Raw genomic sequence first — 18,342 nt, forward strand, 5'->3', positions numbered from 1 at the left:
TAGACTTCAATTACTGTAGTGTTGAATGTCTCAATATTTAATAATACAACTTAAACTAAGATCAATTTCAGAGACAGTTCCAGTATTAATATCAGTGATCCTGGCCTTCATTCATAAAAAGATGCCATTCCAACAAATAATTAAAATATGCCGTCTTTAATTTGTTTCTACCTCGATTTGGAGAGCAGCTATGAAATTACTACAATATAAAAAGATTAACTGATGTTTTTAAATCGCGATTACAGAAGTGATTAGCTGTATTTAACTAAAACCTAATAAAACCTAATATATTAATAGAAAAATGTATCGCTTTTAATTATACTGTAATGAGGAATGCCTATAATTAATGGCTAAAATTTAAGCAGAAAAAAAAAACATTTTCATAAAGACATCAGGAGCAGTATTGGTATCAGTGATGCCTTCTTTTATAAAAATATGGCATTAAACAAATATTTGAAATATCAGCCATCAACCATATCATGTTGTTTCTAAATTAATTGAGATTAAATGTGAAATTACTACAATATAGAAATATGTAAAATAACTTTAATGTTAGGTGTGATTCATTGCGCTTAATTACAGAAAATGAGCAATTAGTTTATTTTTATTTTTATTGACTGCATATTATAATATAATACCTGTAACTTAGGGCTGGGCGGTATGACGGTATATATCGTTACCGCAGTAGAAAATGTCAACTGTAATAGATTTTTTTATTACGCGTATACCGCAACATGTAAATAAGTGGGCGTGGTTAACTCACTGCATGTGCGTGAGACTGAGACGCTGAGATTTATCAAAGAGACATGGAGGAAGCAGATCAAGAGGATCCACAATGGAATTACGTTTTCTAAAGCGTTGTTGTTAAAGTGATATTTTCGGGGAGAAAGGTGCAGGAGTCAGTGATGGCCACGGGTTCTGACCTGTGTGCAAAGTTTCAAGAGTTTTCGAGCATGTTAAGGGCCTCAAAAGTGCCCGAAAGGTTGACAGAAAAATAATAATAAAGAATCTAATGAAAACAATAGGGCCTTTGCCCTTTCAGGGCTTGGGCCCAAATAAAAATAATCCTAAGGAAAACGATAGGGCCTTCGCCCTTTCAGGGCTTGGTGCCTAATAACAACAGTTATTTTAAATTGTAGTAATATTTAATAACAATATCACAGTTTTTACTGTATTTTTGATCAAATAAATGCAGCATTAGTGAGCAGAAGAGACTTATTTGAAGAACTTTAAAACTGACCCCAAAAAAACAAAAAAGCATTTGCTACCTCTCTAATATCAGATCCCAAGACAATTAATTAGTAAAAAACATTAGAAATAGTTATTTAAAATAGGACATGTGACCTATTGAGAGAGGACTAAGACAATTTTCTACAAAAAAACTTCAGGTTCAGGTAGACATGCTTACCAGGCTTGTCACAGTTTATACTGTTCGGTCCAGGTGGAGTTCGGGTTCCTGGTATCTCCTTCCCACTACTGTCCACACACCAGCTGTAACCTGTGGACCCGTGGAACTGCTGAGGCTTGTACTGACCCTTCTCATCACACTGAGGGATGTAGGCTCCAATCCGACCACCGTTTTCACTCTGAATTCTGTCTCTCTCCTGCTCACACGGGGTCTTGGGACGACCTTCAAGGTAAACGTACCAGAGATTATAGAATTTACTTGGAGGGTTAGTTCTCCAAAATTTTTTAATTCTGTCATCAATAACTCCCCCTTATGTTGTTCCAAAACCAAAAGACTTTCGTTCAACTTCGGAACAAATGAGGTTCATTCGACTCACAATAGTTACATCCATGTGATCGGCCTCTTACAACGAACACACTGCTGAAGTTCCATCAAGATCAGTTAATGTATGCTGAAGTTATAACACACTTCCCGTGTCCCTTATTCGCCATAAATTTGTTTCCTTGCCACGGCCAAACCGTTCGAGATATCAAAAATCTGTCCGCAATTTATCATCCTCAATGTCTTGTCTTCATGCACACCGAGTTTGGTGGCAATCGGATGAATTCTCTAGGAGTATTTCACATTTCAGAGAATGCGTTTTTCAAACACGGGTTCCGCGGGTTCTGACCTGTGTGCAAAGTTTCAACAGTTTTCGAGCACATCTTTTACTGGGTTTAAATTTTTTTGTTTATTTTGCTATTTGAAAAAAATGCCTTTGAAATCATTTGGCGCAGTGATATGGACATGTAATGCGGTCAAGACTTGTCTGGAACTACTTTAGCCTTCTTTCCCCTAAAAATAATTGCATACCTTAGAATCTTCGTCAACCAATCAGATTCAAGTATTTAACAGCCCCGTAGTCAGGGGTGCTTTTACAGTGGGGGTGTTGGGCTGGTCTAGGGGGTGCAGAGTATATCAGGCATTTGGGCCCAGGACGCTAGAGGGGCCCAAATCCCCTCTTTGGTTTATTTTATTACTTTTTTTGTGATTTTGTTTTCTTGCATACACGAACATGTTAAATAATAACAATGCAGTAAAATAAATGTGAATTATAGAAAGCAAGTAGTGAATGTGAGAAATATATTTAATTTATAATTTATGCAATAAAGACTGTAAAGTGTTTGATTACTTTATTCAATGCCACAGGAAAAGGTTTATAAAATGTAAATTATTATAATGGTTTAATGCGAAGATTTTTTAAGTTCACTTAAGTTATTTTTTTTTAAAGCACAATAAATGTTGAAATTTATAGGCTTCAATTACTGTAGTGTTGAATGTCTCAATATTTAATAATACAGCTTAAACTAAGATACATTTCAGAGACAGTTCTAGTATTAATATCAGTGATCCTGGCCTTCATTCATAAAAAGATGCCATTACAACAAAGCATTAAAATATACCGTCTTTTAATTTGTTTCTACATCGATTTGGAGAGCAGCTATGAAATTACTACAATATAAAAAGATTAACTGATGTTTTTAAATCGCTATTACAGAAGTGATTAGCTGTATTTAACTAAAACATAATAGATTAATAGAAAAATGTATCGCTTTTAATTATACTGTAATGAGGAATGCCTATAATTAATGGCTAAAATTTAAGCAGAAAAAAAAAAAAATTATTCTGCGAATACCGCAACATGTAAATAAGTGGGCGTGATTAACTCACATGCAGCGTGCGTGAGACTGAGACGCTGAGATTTCTCAAAGAAACATGGAGGAAGCAGATCAAGAGGATCCACAATGGAATTACGTTTTCTAAAGCGTTGTTGTTAACCCTCTGATGGTCTTTATTTATTTCTACACTCGAGTTTTTTGGGGTCTCTAGAGACCCCAGACAATAACATTTAATTTTGTAACAAGATAATAGTTTTTTTTTTTTTACAAATGTAATTTTATTCTGTTTGTTAATGTTTTTACTCAACATTTGTGCAGTTTTTGGAGAATTTATGATATTTTTTAAATTTCTATAAATAAATAAATAAATAAATAAATAAATATTTAAATAGCCTTTTTACAAAAAAACAGCATTTGATGTAAAATTCACTTTATAAAAGACCCAGATTTCTATCTTTCATTCATGGGGATAACATGGATAATTTTAAATGGTTTAATGTAACATTTTTGCCCATTTTTTGGAAAATGCAGTTTTAAAATAAAAAATAATAATTTTAACCACTAGATGGCTATAGAGCTCCAGTATATGCTATTTGCTATTAGACTACCTGAAAGATATCTTTTCACAAGTTGGATTCAGTTGGATTCATATCTAAATATTATAAAATCACAATTATAACAAAAATAAAATATTTTTGTCAAAGTTTAGCATTTTTTTGTACCAAAAAAACCCAGTTTTTCAATAATGTTACATTATGATTAGAACCAAACCTGAACAAAATGTTACAAAGAGAAATGTTGGAGTCTTAAGATTTTATCATTTATTTCAATCATTTATTTTTAATCTAATTCTAGATTCTAGACACACACAATTGTATGTGTGTGTGTGTGTGTGTGTGTGTGTGTGTGTGTGTGTGTGTGTGTGTGTCTCAGAGATAAAGAGAGAGAGAGAGTGTGTGAGTACACATTGTTGATGTGCCAGTGTTACCACACCACTTTATATTTGTAGTGGTTCTGCATTTTGGATGATTTTATTTGACAAATTATAGCCTTACAAATGTTCCTGTGTGTGTATGCGTGTATGTGTGTGTGTGTGTGTGTGTGTGTTTACATTTTCAATGTGTCAGTGTCACCAATTTATTTTTGTGGTGGTACTGCATTTTGGATAATTTTATTTGACAAATTATAGCCTTACAAATGTGTGTGTGTGTGTGTGTGTGTGTGTGTGTGTGTGTGTGTGTGTACATTTTCAATGTGTCAGTGTCACCAATTTATTTTTGTGGTGGTACTGCATTTTGGATGATTTTATTTTACAAATGATAAGAGAACAGTTTTTATAGTCTCAAAAATGTATTCCTCTATATGTGTGTGTGTGTACACGCGTGTTGTGAGCAATATAATTTAGCATTGTGGATGTTTTTTGCATTGGTGGAAGTGTGCCACTTTATTTGTGCCATTTCTGTCGATGTGTTCTGCGTTGTTTCTGATTTTGATGATGAATTTTGTCTATTTTGATTGCGGGGTCTCCAGAGACCCCGAAGACCACGAGTGTCACAATTTTTGTCACGCTAACATAAAAACAGATATCATTTCAATTTATTTATTTTTTTTGTAAATCTAGAAAGTGTTGAGAGCCGTAGAAGGTTTCATACCATTTGGACAAAGGGAACATTTTTTTTTAATTTGAGTAAACGTCATTTGGGGTCCCAAAACACCCCGTAAACAATCAGAGGGTTAAAGTGATATTTTTGGGGAGAAAGGCGCAGGAGTCAGTGATGGCCGCGGCCACAGTTTTTACTGTATTTTTGATAAAATAAGTCTCTTCTGCTCACTTAGGCTGCATTTATTTGAAGAACTTTAAAACTGACCCCAAAAAACAAAAAAGCATTTGCTACCTCTTTAATATCAGATCCCAAGACAATTAATTAGTAAAAAACATTAGAAATAGTTATTTAAAATAGGACATGTGACCTATTGAGAGAGGACTATGACAATTTTCTACAAAAAAAATTCAGGTTCAGGTAGACATGCTTACCAGGCTTGTCACAGTTTATATTTGGGGTTCCAGGTGGAGTTCGGGTTCCTGGTATCTCCTTCCCACTACTGTCCACACACCAGCAGTGACCTATGGACCCGTGGCACTGCTCAGGGCTGTACTGACCCTTCTCATCACACTGAGGGATGTAGGCTCCATGCCGAACACCAATTTCACTCCGAATTCTGTCTCTCTCCTGCTCACACGGGGTCTTGGGACGACCTTCAAGGTAAACGTACCAGAGATTATAGAATTTACTTGGAGGGTTAGTTCTCCAAAAAATTTAAATTCTGTCATCAATAAGTCACCCTCATGTTGTTCCAAAACTCATAAGATTTTCGTTCAACTTCGGAACAACAAATGAGGTTCATTCGACTCACAATAGTTACATCCATGAGATCGTCCTCTTACAACGAACACACTGCTGAAGTTCCATCAAGATCAGTTAATGTATGCTGAAGTTATAACACACTTCCTGTGTCCCTTATTCGCCATAAATTTGTTTCCTTGCCACGGCCAAACCGTTCGAGATATCAAAAATCTGTCCGCAATTTATCATCCTCAATGTCTTGTCTTCATGCACACCGAGTTTGGTGGCAATCGGATGAATTCTCTAGGAGTATTTCACATTTCAGAGAATGCGTTTTTCAAACACGGGTTCCGCGGGTTCTGACCTGTGTGCAAAGTTTCAACAGTTTTCGAGCACATCTTTTACTGGGTTTACATTTTTTTTGTTTATTTTGCTATTTGAAAAAAATGCCTTTGAAATCATTTGGCGCAGTGATATGGACATGTAATGCGGTCAAGACTTGTCTGGAACTACTTTAGCCTTTTTTCCCCTAAAAATAATTGTATACCTTAGAATCTTCATCAACCAATCAGATTCAATTATTTAACAGCCCCGTAGTCAGGGGTGCTTTTACAGTGGGGGTGTTGGGCTGGTCTAGGGGGTGCAGAGTATATCAGGCATTTGGGCCCAGGACGCTAGGGGGGCCCAAATCCCCTCTTTGGTTTATTTGATTTCTTTTTTTGTGATTTTGTTTTCTTACATACGCGAACATGTTAAATAATAACAATGCAGTAAAATAAATGTGAATAGAGGGTTTTCACCTACGTCACGATTTGGTCAGTTACCCGGATGCGCGGCCATATTGGAGGTACTCGGATGTAAACAACGGCATGGATTGCACTGTTTATGTACTACTGAACACATTGTTACACTAATTTCTGATGTCTAAACCACGGGAACAACACATGGAAGCTGCGAAATCATATAGAGAAGGACTTAAAGCAGGTAAGAGCTCAAAATTTTGACAAACTTAAGATAATATGTGGTAAAGATCTGAACGAGCTAGCTTCTCTAACTAGTCCTTACTTCTATTTCATATCCCGACATTGGCTACGTTCAGATTGTCAGTCCAAAAAACAAAGCACATGAAATCCGTTTCAAGCTACATCCATATGTGGTTTAATATCCTATTCAAATCACATATCAGGAAATCCACCAGTCTGAACGCTCTTCCACGTGGTTTATGTGACTTTCTCACGCCACGTAAAATGTAAACATCAGACGTTGTTATAGGGAACATGCTGAAAGTCGCTGCCGAAACAAGGCTGTGTTGTTGCAAAGTGCCGGACGAGCAGAAAATTATTATTTTTGAAAAGTATTTTGAAACCGCGGCGGAAAAAGAGTTGTGCATTCAGTACCAGCCTCCTACAGTTCTGCAGCTCGAGACGCAGTAACGTTAGTCCAGCGCGGCGGCTATACATTTCCATATTGTAAAATTTAAATAAAAAAACATTTATATTGCAAATGCAAACCCCTCCATCAACGCAACATCATTGCCGTATTGTCAAAGAGCTGCGTGGACACACAAAACGGATCTGAACAGTTGCAATACAGTGTGGAGTGTAGACATCAAATAACATGCATCAGCATTCTACAATGACGTTCACTCTGTGTTAACTACACGGCATGACTCGTCATTTCTCCCGAGTGGGTTTATGACCCAAATACTCGATAAGTTCTAGATATTTACATATATAATCACTCTAGAACAAGTAAAGAATAAATTAAACTCACTTTCTCACAAGGACGTACACAGTTATTATTGTTCAACACGAACACTGCACCGTGACTTCTGTAACAGTCTTCCTGAGGAGAGCGCATCTGTCATGATTGGCACACATTTTGCCGCCCTTACAAAAGTGCCGCTCTAGGCAATTGCCTAGTTCGCCTATATGGACGCGCCGGCCCTGGCCATTACAACAAATAATTAAAATATACCGTCTTTTAATTTGTTTCTACGTCGATTTGGAGAGCAGCTATGAAATTACTACAATATAATAAAAACTGATGTTTTTAAATCGCGATTACAGAAGTGATTAGCTGTATTTAACTAAAACATAATAGATTAATAGAAAAATGTATCACTTTTAATTATACTGTAATGAGGAATGCCTATAATTAATGGCTAAAATTTAAGCAGAAAAAAAAAAATTATTCTGCGAATACCGCAACATGTAAATAAGTGGGCGTGATTAACTCACATGCAGCGTGCGTGAGACTGAGACGCTGAGATTTCTCAAAGAAACATGGAGGAAGCAGATCAAGAGGATCCACAATGGAATTACGTTTTCTAAAGCGTTGTTGTTAAAGTGATATTTTTGGGGAGAAAGGCGCAGGAGTCAGTGATGGCCGCGGCCACAGTTTTTACTGTATTTTTGATAAAATAAGTCTCTTCTGCTCACGAAGGCTGCATTTATTTGAAGAACTTTAAAACTGACCCCAAAAAACAAAAAAGCATTTGCTACCTCTCTAATATCAGATCCCAAGACAATTAATTAGTAAAAAACATTAGAAATAGTTATTTAAAATAGGACATGTGACCTATTGAGAGAGGACTATGACAATTTTCTACAAAAAAAATTCAGGTTCAGGTAGACATGCTTACCAGGCTTGTCACAGTTTATATTTGGGGTTCCAGGTGGAGTTCGGGTTCCTGGTATCTCCTTCCCACTACTGTCCACACACCAGCAGTGACCTATGGACCCGTGGCACTGCTCAGGGCTGTACTGACCCTTCTCATCACACTGAGGGATGTAGGCTCCATGCCGAACACCAATTTCACTCCGAATTCTGTCTCTCTCCTGCTCACACGGGGTCTTGGGACGACCTTCAAGGTAAACGTACCAGAGATTATAGAATTTACTTGGAGGGTTAGTTCTCCAAAAAATGTAAATTCTGTCATCAATAAGTCACCCTCATGTTGTTCCAAAACTCATAAGATTTTCGTTCAACTTCGGAACAACAAATGAGGTTCATTCGACTCACAATAGTTACATCCATGAGATCGTCCTCTTACAACGAACACACTGCTGAAGCTCCATCAAGATCAGTTAATGTATGCTGAAGTTATAACACACTTCCTGTGTCCCTTAATCGCCATACATTTGTTTCCTTGCCACGGCCAAACCGTTCGAGATATCAAAAATCTGTCTGCAATTTATCATCCTCAGTGTCTTGTCTTCATGCACACCGAGTTTGGTGGCAATCGGATGAATTCTCTAGGAGGAGTATTTCACATTCCAGAGGATGCGTTTTTCAAACAACCCATAATAGCTGACTTCCTGTTGGGTGGAGCTAATAACATAGATTGCAGAAGTTGCTTGGCCTGATGAGATCTATAGGGTTCTCAAGTCTCACGCATTGGCCGTGAGACATGCAATTCAACCAGTTCACACGCTCACACGCCACACCGTGTATTTCTCACGCTGAAAAGGCAATGCCAACCAAGTTGTCCTGCAAGCTTTATATATAACGTTTTATACGAGGCGCAGGCACACGAGAAGTTTCCTGCCGCCAGCACGTATCTCGGCCAGATTGCGTTCGTTAGGCAACATAGATGCGCGAACACACGGAAGTTGACGGCACATTCTCGGCCACCGTACGTTCGTTACTAGGTAACCAACAAGATTGCGCGAACACACGTCATGATGGAGAAGGTAAGTTGGAAGAAAGCTTGTCTAACATTTTTAGGCTAGAACATTTAATATATAGTCTACATTATCGTATACATTATTATTAATGCAGTCAAAAACTCTACAAATACTTTGCAACCAGGCCAGAAGCTTTGGCTCAGTTTGGCTAGCTTACATTATCTGAAACTAAGGGGAATGTTAGTGGGTATGGGAAGGAATGAAGATTTCTTCATTTTATTTTAAATTATATATTATATTGTATTAATAATCTTGCTAGTTACATTAAGGAGCCACGGTGCTTCAAGTGGGAGCATACGACGCCTCCTTGCTGCTTTTTGTTTTGATTTGATTTGTAACGTAAGTGATGAGTCGTTCATGAACGATCCATTCATTGCGTTTGTCACGGGACAAATAAACGAAAGACTCGAGGTAAAGTAATTATTTATGTTCCCTGTAAACGATTTTTGACTGCATTATAATGATTTCTTAATTTGTTGCGTAGGTGGATGTGTTCGGGGAATTTGCCAGTTAATAGTATAACATTTAAAGCTACACTGTGTGATTTTTACCCCCATCTAGCAGTGAAATTGTATATGACTACCCAGTGAATATTAGTTTCTGTTCCTCTCAATTCCGAGGGCGTTTTAACTCCTACGGTGGCCGTATTATTCCAAGATTAACATGGCTTCCAGTTATCGACTTCGTCCATGACAATAATAAACAATACGTCTAAAATGAATAAAACTACAGGACAGATGTCAGGAGGTAAACGTCACCCTTGGAATCGGCTATCCCAGCATAATCAGATTAGGCTAACGTTACAATGTGTAACTTACAAAGTAAAAGCAATTAAAAATAACTAAAATTTACAGTATCCTTTTTTTTATATATAGCTTAAAAAATTGCGCCTTTAAAACTATTCATCACCTGTGATCCGTCGCAGCACAGATTTATGTTACAAGGTAAACAATACTTTTTCACCATTGACGCGAGGATGAAGTTATACTAGAGGTCGTTCTGGCGTTATGTACATCCATGCTATGGTTAGACAAGCAACTATAAAACTTCGAATTTACACAAATTAATTACAACAGGCTGAATTACCTGTCGAGAAGAAAGCAGGCAACCTCGGCGTCCGTTTTAAAATCTTGTCCTCATGAGCTCTTCCCATCTTGGAAAAGTTACTCCAATATTGACTATGGTCTTGCTGATTTGCCTGTCGCGTTGACGTTTTAATTCTCTTTCAAATGTGAGTACGCACGCACACACACACACACACACACACCACACTATCTTTCAAATCTGCCGGTGTAGTGCCGAATTTTGACCCCTGCCGAATTATTACCCCCCTAGTATTGGTAGGTTTAGGATTAGTTGTGGGGGAGGGGTTAGGATTAGTTGTGGGGTTAGGATTAGGCAATCAGGTACTGACTTCAACGAGGGGGGTAATAATTTGGCAGGGGGTCGAAATTCGGCACAACACCGGCACTCGAGAGCTCGCGAGTAATCTCCCCCTCGCATTCGTCACAGTGTCACTGAGTGAAAAACGCAAAAGGCGAAGCTTGAATTTACAGGCATGTCCCTCTTTGGCTAATGTAGTTTCAAGATGGATGGGCAACATGGCGACCGGCATTCGAACCCCTCACCCGTATGTATTTTCAATGGCAGATTATAAACATAAGAGAATACTTTATTACTTGAAAGAAGTAAATATACATTAATGAGCACATATATTTTTGAAAGAACTAAGTGTTTTTTGCTAAGAATCAACTAAAAAAGTTACACAGTGTAGCTTTAAAGCCCCTTAAATGAACGAAATGACTCGAAAAAAGATTTGTTCATTTTGATGAACGAGATCGAACAAGATAGTCAGTGGACACTGCTGGCTGGTGTTGCCAGATTGGGTGTTTTTTAGGTGGGTTTTCGCCTGGAAAGCTCTATAGAAATCTGGCATCCTATTGAACGAAGTTAAACTGAGAGAGCGTGCGTTCACAGACACCAGAATGAACGAGTCCACAGTAACGTTCATCAGGCAGTAATACGGTACGTTCAGTTCACGTTCGCTTAAAATATGAACGAGTTCATGAACTATCGTTCAATGAACGCGTTCAGGCACAACACTGCTGTACACACACACACACACAAACACCTTAATACTCTAATATGTCATTTGCTCACAATGTCCCACCACACAATAAATCATTATAGCCTACCATTTCGACTAGATACATTCAAAATGCAAAAAGATTTGTTTTTCCAAACGGTTTGGAGCAATTTGTTATATTTTTGTAATTTTTGTATATTTGTAATTTTGAAATTACAAAAACATTAAATAGTATATTTGATGTGATGAATTGCTCTGTCATTTATCAGATTTACCAATTGTTATAATTTCTATTTGTGCTGGTTAATTATGAGCAATGGGTAAAATTAGGGGGCGGGGACGGGTGGGGGCGGGGCTCCATTAGGGCTCCTCCCCTAACAGCATGTGATCTCACTCCAAGCTTTTGATAAAACTTAAGAACCCTGGATCTATATGTGTACCGAGATTCATATTAATTCATGCAAGCATGTATAATATATGGACCAAGTTTTCGGACCCCATTCAAGGGGGCGCTGTTGAGCCCCCCTGCCACGCCCGGGTACCAGCTTCAGCCCGGCCCTGATGGCCGCGGGTTCTGACAGTTTCAACAGTTTTCGAGCACATCTTTTACTGGGTTTTAACTTTTTTGTTTATTTTGCTATTTGAAAAAAAAAATGCCTTTGAAATCATTTGGCGCAGTGATATGGACATGTAATGCGGTCAAGACTTGTCTGGAACTACTTTAGCCTTTTTTCCCCTAAAAATAATTGCATACCTTAGAATCTTCGTCAACCAATCAGATTCAAGTATTTAACAGCCCCGTAGTCAGGGGTGCTTTTACAGTGGGGGTGTTGGGCTGGTCTAGGGGGTGCAGAGTATATCAGGCATTTGGGCCCAGGACGCTAGAGGGGCCCAAATCCCCACTTTGGTTTATTTTATTACTTTGTGATTTTGTTTTCTTACATACACAAATATGTTAAATAATAACAATGCAGTAAAATAAATGTGAATTATATAAAGCAAGTAGTGAATGTGAGATATATATTTAATTTATAATCCATGCAGTAAAGACTGTAAAGTGTTTGATAACTTTATTCAATTTCTGTATATTTTTCGACCCGTTAGACAGGTAAGAATGCCACAGGAAAAGGTTTATAAAATGTAAATTATTATAATGGTTTAATGCGAAGATTTTTTAAGTTCACTTAAGTTAATTTTTTTTAAAAGCACAATAAATGTTGAAATTTATAGCCTTTAATTACTGTAGTGTTGAATGTCTCAATATTTAATAATACAGCTTAAACTAAGATCAATTTCAGAGACAGTTCCAGTATTAATATCAGTGATCCTGGCCTTCATTCATAAAAAGATGCCATTACAACAAATCATTAAAATATACCGTCTTTAATTTGTTTCTACGTCGATTTGGAGAGCAGCTATGAAATTACTACAATATAAAAGATTAACTGATGTTTTTAAATCGCGATTACAGAAGTGATTAGCTGTATTTAACTAAAACCTAATATATAAATAGAAAAATATATCGCTTTTAATTATACTGTAATGAGGAATGCCTATAATTAATGGCTAAAATTTAAGCAGAAAAAAAAAAAATTTTCATAAAGACATCAGGAGCAGTATTGGTATCAGTGATGCCTTCTTTTATAAAAAGATGGCATTAAACAAATATTTGAAATATCAGCCATCAACCATATCATGTTGTTTCTAAATTAATTGAGATTAAATGTGAAATTACTACAATAAAGAAATATATAAAATAAATTTAATGTTAGGTATGATTCATTGTGCTTAATTACAGAAAATGAGCAATTAGTTTATTTTTATTTTTATTGACTGCATATTATAATATACCTGTAACTGGAGCCATACACTCACGTCCACCACATGCAGTGCTGCAGCATTTCTTCTTGTCGGCACAGTCAGTGTCATTGGCACACCTCACTGGACGCGCCATGATACACACTACTTTATAGTCTGGGATTGGACACACTCCTGGCTTCACTGTTATACAGAAACAAGACAAAGAAATTAGCTCTGATATATTGAAGGGGAGGTAAATGTGACATTTATTACAGTGAGTTTGTGAAGATATAATTTAAGAGAATTTAATATATATTTGTTACTGTATATATTTTGAAAGCCTAAAAAAACTAAATATATTGATAGAAAACTGTATTGCTTTTAATTCTACTGATGATGAATGCCTATAATTAATAGCTAAAAATAATAATAATTCAGGATCAGTATTGGTATCAGTGAGGCCCTCCTACATAAAAAGATGCCATTAAACAAATATTTGAAATATCAGCCCACTGTCTGTGTTGTTTCTAAATTCATTTGGAGATGAAATATGAAATTACTACAATATAAAAATATATAAAAAGAACTTGAATGCTAGGTGAGATTCATTGCGTTTAATTACAGAAAACGTGTAATTTAGTTACTTTTTTTATTGACCACATATAATACCATACCTATAACTGGAGCCATACACTGACGTCCACATCCATTGCTGCAGCATTTCTTATTGTTGGCACAGTCACTGTCAACGGCACACGACACGAAACGTATCCGGGCACACACTTCTGCTTTATACTTTGTGTTTGGACACACTCCTGGCTTTACTGTTATACAGACACATGACAGAGAAGCTATATCACTGAATGCTGAATGTCTTTCACTGGGTTTTTTGGTTATTTTGCAGTTGTAGGCTGTAAGGAACACTATAGAAGAGCAAGTTATAATCAGGACAGGACTTATGGGGGCTTGAGTTTATATTTTGGACCTATATGCTACAAATGACCTAGAACATACTTATGGAGCACAAAATATACAAATTAAAATATGCTTTGAGGTTCCTAGAACAATGAATGCATAGCCATGCTTTAATATGCCTAGTCAAGTCAAAGTTCAGCAGTGATATAGTCATTATAATAAAATAAAATCCTGGATTTGCTCAGAGACAGACTGATCATAATAACACTGACAGAGATGAACATTACAGTATGTTTAAATGTATTGTCATATCTGTGACCTGTTATATCAGATTTCTTAAATTTAATAAAATTTAATCAGAAAGACACTGCGTGGCAATTACCTGTATCATCAATAAAATCCATCTTTGGGTGGCAGCAAGTCAGTCTTAATGAGTGAGTTGAATCTTTTATTCAACAGATTAGTGAAAAAATTCTAATTCATTTTACTAAACAAATGACTGTATTTACTGTATTTCTTCCCCACTATAGTGTGATGGCAGTGAGAAGGGAGAGAGCGCTTAACTCTTCTGACTGCTTAATTTAGTGGAATTAACAAATGACCATTCTCTGTAAAGAAATTATCCTTCGTTAATAATTCGTTACACAGAACTTTATTATATTAAATATTAATCAAAAATTATTCACACCTTCACAAAATCCAAACATTCAGTGTAAGAGTAAAAAATTACATAACATTATTTATAGTAAGTTTATATGGTTCACAGCTTATTTAGAGTTTTGACCTCGACAACCCAACTGCATTTACCACAAACAGTCTAAACTAAAATATTGTTTTGGTAATTGTTCTACACATTGTCATATACAGTAACCTGAAAATAGCCTACCGTAGTTTATTAAGGTTTATCCTGCTAAACATTCTTACTAAAAAAATGGGGTAATCTCACTTACATTCTCATTTTAAGAAGTGTTAGATGTGGTTTGATTTGTTTACATTAGTTAATGTATTATAACTAACATGAACCACGAGCAACACATTTGTTACTGCATTTATTAATCTTTGTTAATCTTAGTTAAACAAACAATGAAGAGCTGTATTTTTATTTTTTATTATCTTCACTCAGTGCATTAGGCTAACTAATGTTAACAAATACAACTTTTGATTTAAATAATATAGGCTTACTAGTAAATGGTGAAATTAACATTAATAAAGATTAATAAATGCTGTAGAATCATTATTAATAGTAAATGTTAACTATGTAGTTAACTAGAGTTTAATAAATGGAACCTTATTGTAAAGCATTACCGATTTGTTATACACGGATTCAGTGTTGGACAGATCAGTTGTTTTAACCATTCATTAAATGGAATCGGTTCAAAGGAGTCATTAGTTCGCGAATCGGACGTGTCATTAGCGGACTTGTATGCGTTGTGTGATTATCCCGGCAGTTAGGACTGATCTGTCAACACAGAAAACATTTCATCATTGGATATGTTTTGTTTTGCTTATTTAAAGTGTTTTTCATGTTAGCTGAATGGGCGGAACGCTTTTCAGAGAAGATAAGGCAACGTAAACAAGTTTTTTTTTTTTTTTTGCCATAACAGTGTAATCCGTGTCTAATCACATTCTGCAGTACCGGACTTAACTAAAGTGAAAGAATATTTTCAGAAAAATGATGTTTATGTGAGTGGTGACCTCATTGCTGCAAGGGCTGATAAAGGTAAACAAGATCATTCAGAATTTCACCTGAGGGATCATCTGGGGCTCATCTTGTAAAAATGTAAAAGATAAATGTGTGGTTTATTTCACTGTAAATTCACCCTGTTTGAATAAATGTGTATCAGTATCCGGGGAATTCAGCATTAGAGACAATCTTGTAATGTTAGAAAAATATGAGGGAATTAAATCCTTTGCATTCAAAATAATCTGGAGAGAAGATAAACAGGTAGATGTGATAAGCAGACTGAAGGGAATAGCACCTGATTTGCCATATTATCAGTGATATAACTGAACACCTACAAAAGTGGTTAGCATTTCAATTTCATTACCATACAAAAGGGGAAAACTTACGAAAATTGTTGTACTGTAATGCAAACATTATGTCATGTAACATAAACATGCTTACTGCAGTAGTGTCATTCTTGATTTGTAAAGATAAAGAAAACATTGTATAATGCTACCTGATGTTTTTTTTTTTTTTTTTTTTGGAGTGTGTTTGTGTGAAACCTCTGCAAGTGGAACATCTGGAAGACAGGCGTACACATGTTTTTTGTGCGTACATTTGTTTCCTGGAATCACACTTAAACATTTGAGAAATGATCTTAGATCAAATGTAGGATGGTTGGTTTGCAACACTTAAGGCAGCAGATCTTAAAGTGACAGCAGCATAATAAACCAGTTGCTGTAATGTCTGTCATTAATGTTAAATCACAGATCTATATGTTGTATGATTGGACACACTCCTGGCTTTGCTGTTAAACAGACATGACAGAAAAAAAAGTCCTGATATATTGAAGGGTAAGTAAATGTGACTCGGGGATGCACCAATACAACTTTTTCCAGAACGAGTCCGATTCCTGCATTTTCACTGGATTTGTAATTTTTAAATATATTGGGTAGAGAAACCAAAGGAATATAAATAATACGAATTGGCTCAGTTTGTTCATTTTCCTTCAGTTATTTATGCTTAAAGGGATAGTTCATGGAAAAATGAAAATTGGCCCATGATTTACTCACCCAAGTCATCCTATGGGTCTATGGCTTTCTTGTTTCAGACGAATACAATCGGAGTTATATTTAAAAAAAAAAAAAAAAAAAAAGCTTCCAAGATTTAAAATGGCAGTGAATGGTTGTTTCGGTTATGAAGTTTATCAAAGTGCATCCATCCATCATAAAAGTAATACGGGGGGTTAATAAAGGCTTTCTGAAGTTAAGCAATGCATTTGTATAAGAAAAATATCCAGGTTTAAAACTTTATAAAGTAAAATAACTAGCTTCCGGCCAAACACAGTCTATTTGCGCAACTTGTGACGTCGGAAGTAGCGTAATGCATCATGGTGTGGCGTAAATATTAGCAATATGTCCAATCACTCGCATAAGTTGTGCTTTAGACTCAGGCAGAATCTGTATGTTTGGCCGCAAGCTTGTTATTTTACTTTAATAAATATATAATATCCATATTTAAAACTTTATAAACGCATCACTTCAGAAGGCCTTTATTAAACCTTTTTTTAAGTTAACTTTTCTTAAGTTAATTTTTTTTAAAGCACAATAAATGTTGAAATTTATAGCCTTCAATGTTGAATGTCTGAATTCTCTACTTCACCCTTCCAGGGCTTGGGCCCTAATAAAAATAATCCTAAGACATAAAATCAAGCATAGCGTTAGTTCTGGCAGGTCACGTTAGTCAAGCTCGCATCAGCTGACCCTCAGCTGATCCACATCTACCTATAGGAATACGACACCTATCACCGTGTACATATATAAGCTCCTTCAGTATTATCAGCAGCTATCGCGTTTCTCAGGAGCAAATTAAATGGCGAAATTCGTCAGGCAAACAACTAGTGATGGCAAAATGAGGCTTCCTGAACCACTGAGACCTTGCAGGCCATTGCTTCAGCTAAAGGTTCATTACTCGAAGCTTCATTCATCATTGCTCACTAGTGACACCTAGCGACTGTGCAAAGAAATAGCAGACAAAAAATTAATTCATTCTGAACCAGTGTCGCACCCTCCCTCCCTCCCTCCCTCCCTCCCTAATTTTATAAAAAATATTTATTTTATTAAAAAATATATATTTTATAAAAATGCTTTAATAAATAAAAATATTTATTTGTAATGTAAATATATTCATATTTAAATGTATATTTTATAAAAATATTTTTATAAATAATAAATATTTATTTATTTATTTTGTACTCACTGTTGATGTTTGTAACCTTTCATTTGCAATAATAAAAAGACATGATCAGACATTTGTCCATTACTGTGTATAATATAAAATATGTATCTTTCTCTGTCTGAATTTACTTGTCCAGAGTAACACTCACAGTTCATTAATTATTCATAAATTGTTTGGATAGGGACAGTATGAACAACAACAGTGACACTGTTGAGTGCAGTGCTTATGTTAGAGGGAGTGTAATAAAGTACATTTATTAATTTAACAGATTATAGATAACAGATTAAAGTAAACTGCAACAGAATAGTCCGGAAGGAAGGAAAATAAAAATTGATTTTTTTTATTGAGAAACAGAATTATTTCAAGTGTGTTGGGGTTTAGATGATTCCTCTTCTTGGACAAAATCTCTCTAGCCTTGGAAAAGATCCTTTCACAAGGAACAGAGGATGAAGGGGAACGTAAAAATGGCAGTGGTAAATGAGGACACTGATGCTTCTGTTGAGCCCAGACAGGGGAGGATTCCCTCTTTCTTGCTGGCTC

The 18,342-nt window shown here is 35.9% G+C and overlaps 1 protein-coding gene across 2 annotated transcripts in view; it reads right to left on the reverse strand.

The window, feature by feature from the left end:
- Positions 1 to 18,342, reverse strand: part of LOC311091440 (thyroglobulin-like) — a 64,806-nt gene that overhangs the window by 7,986 nt on the left and 38,478 nt on the right. Inside the window, exons 5-9 of one of the 2 annotated variants that reach the window (XM_084127379.1) lie at positions 13,661 to 13,810; positions 13,038 to 13,187; positions 8,056 to 8,277; positions 5,102 to 5,323; positions 1,409 to 1,630 (exon numbers count right to left, since the gene is read on the reverse strand). In XM_084127379.1, the coding sequence (XP_083983505.1) occupies positions 1,409 to 1,630; positions 5,102 to 5,323; positions 8,056 to 8,277; positions 13,038 to 13,187; positions 13,661 to 13,810 (966 nt within the window). The remainder of the gene's footprint in view (positions 1 to 1,408; positions 1,631 to 5,101; positions 5,324 to 8,055; positions 8,278 to 13,037; positions 13,188 to 13,660; positions 13,811 to 18,342) is intronic. The other variant, XM_084127380.1, reaches the window with a different exon arrangement.

This window comes from Abramis brama (assembly GCF_963993115.1).
Source record: "Abramis brama genome assembly, chromosome: 10".
NCBI classification, from domain to species: domain Eukaryota; kingdom Metazoa; phylum Chordata; class Actinopteri; order Cypriniformes; family Leuciscidae; genus Abramis; species Abramis brama.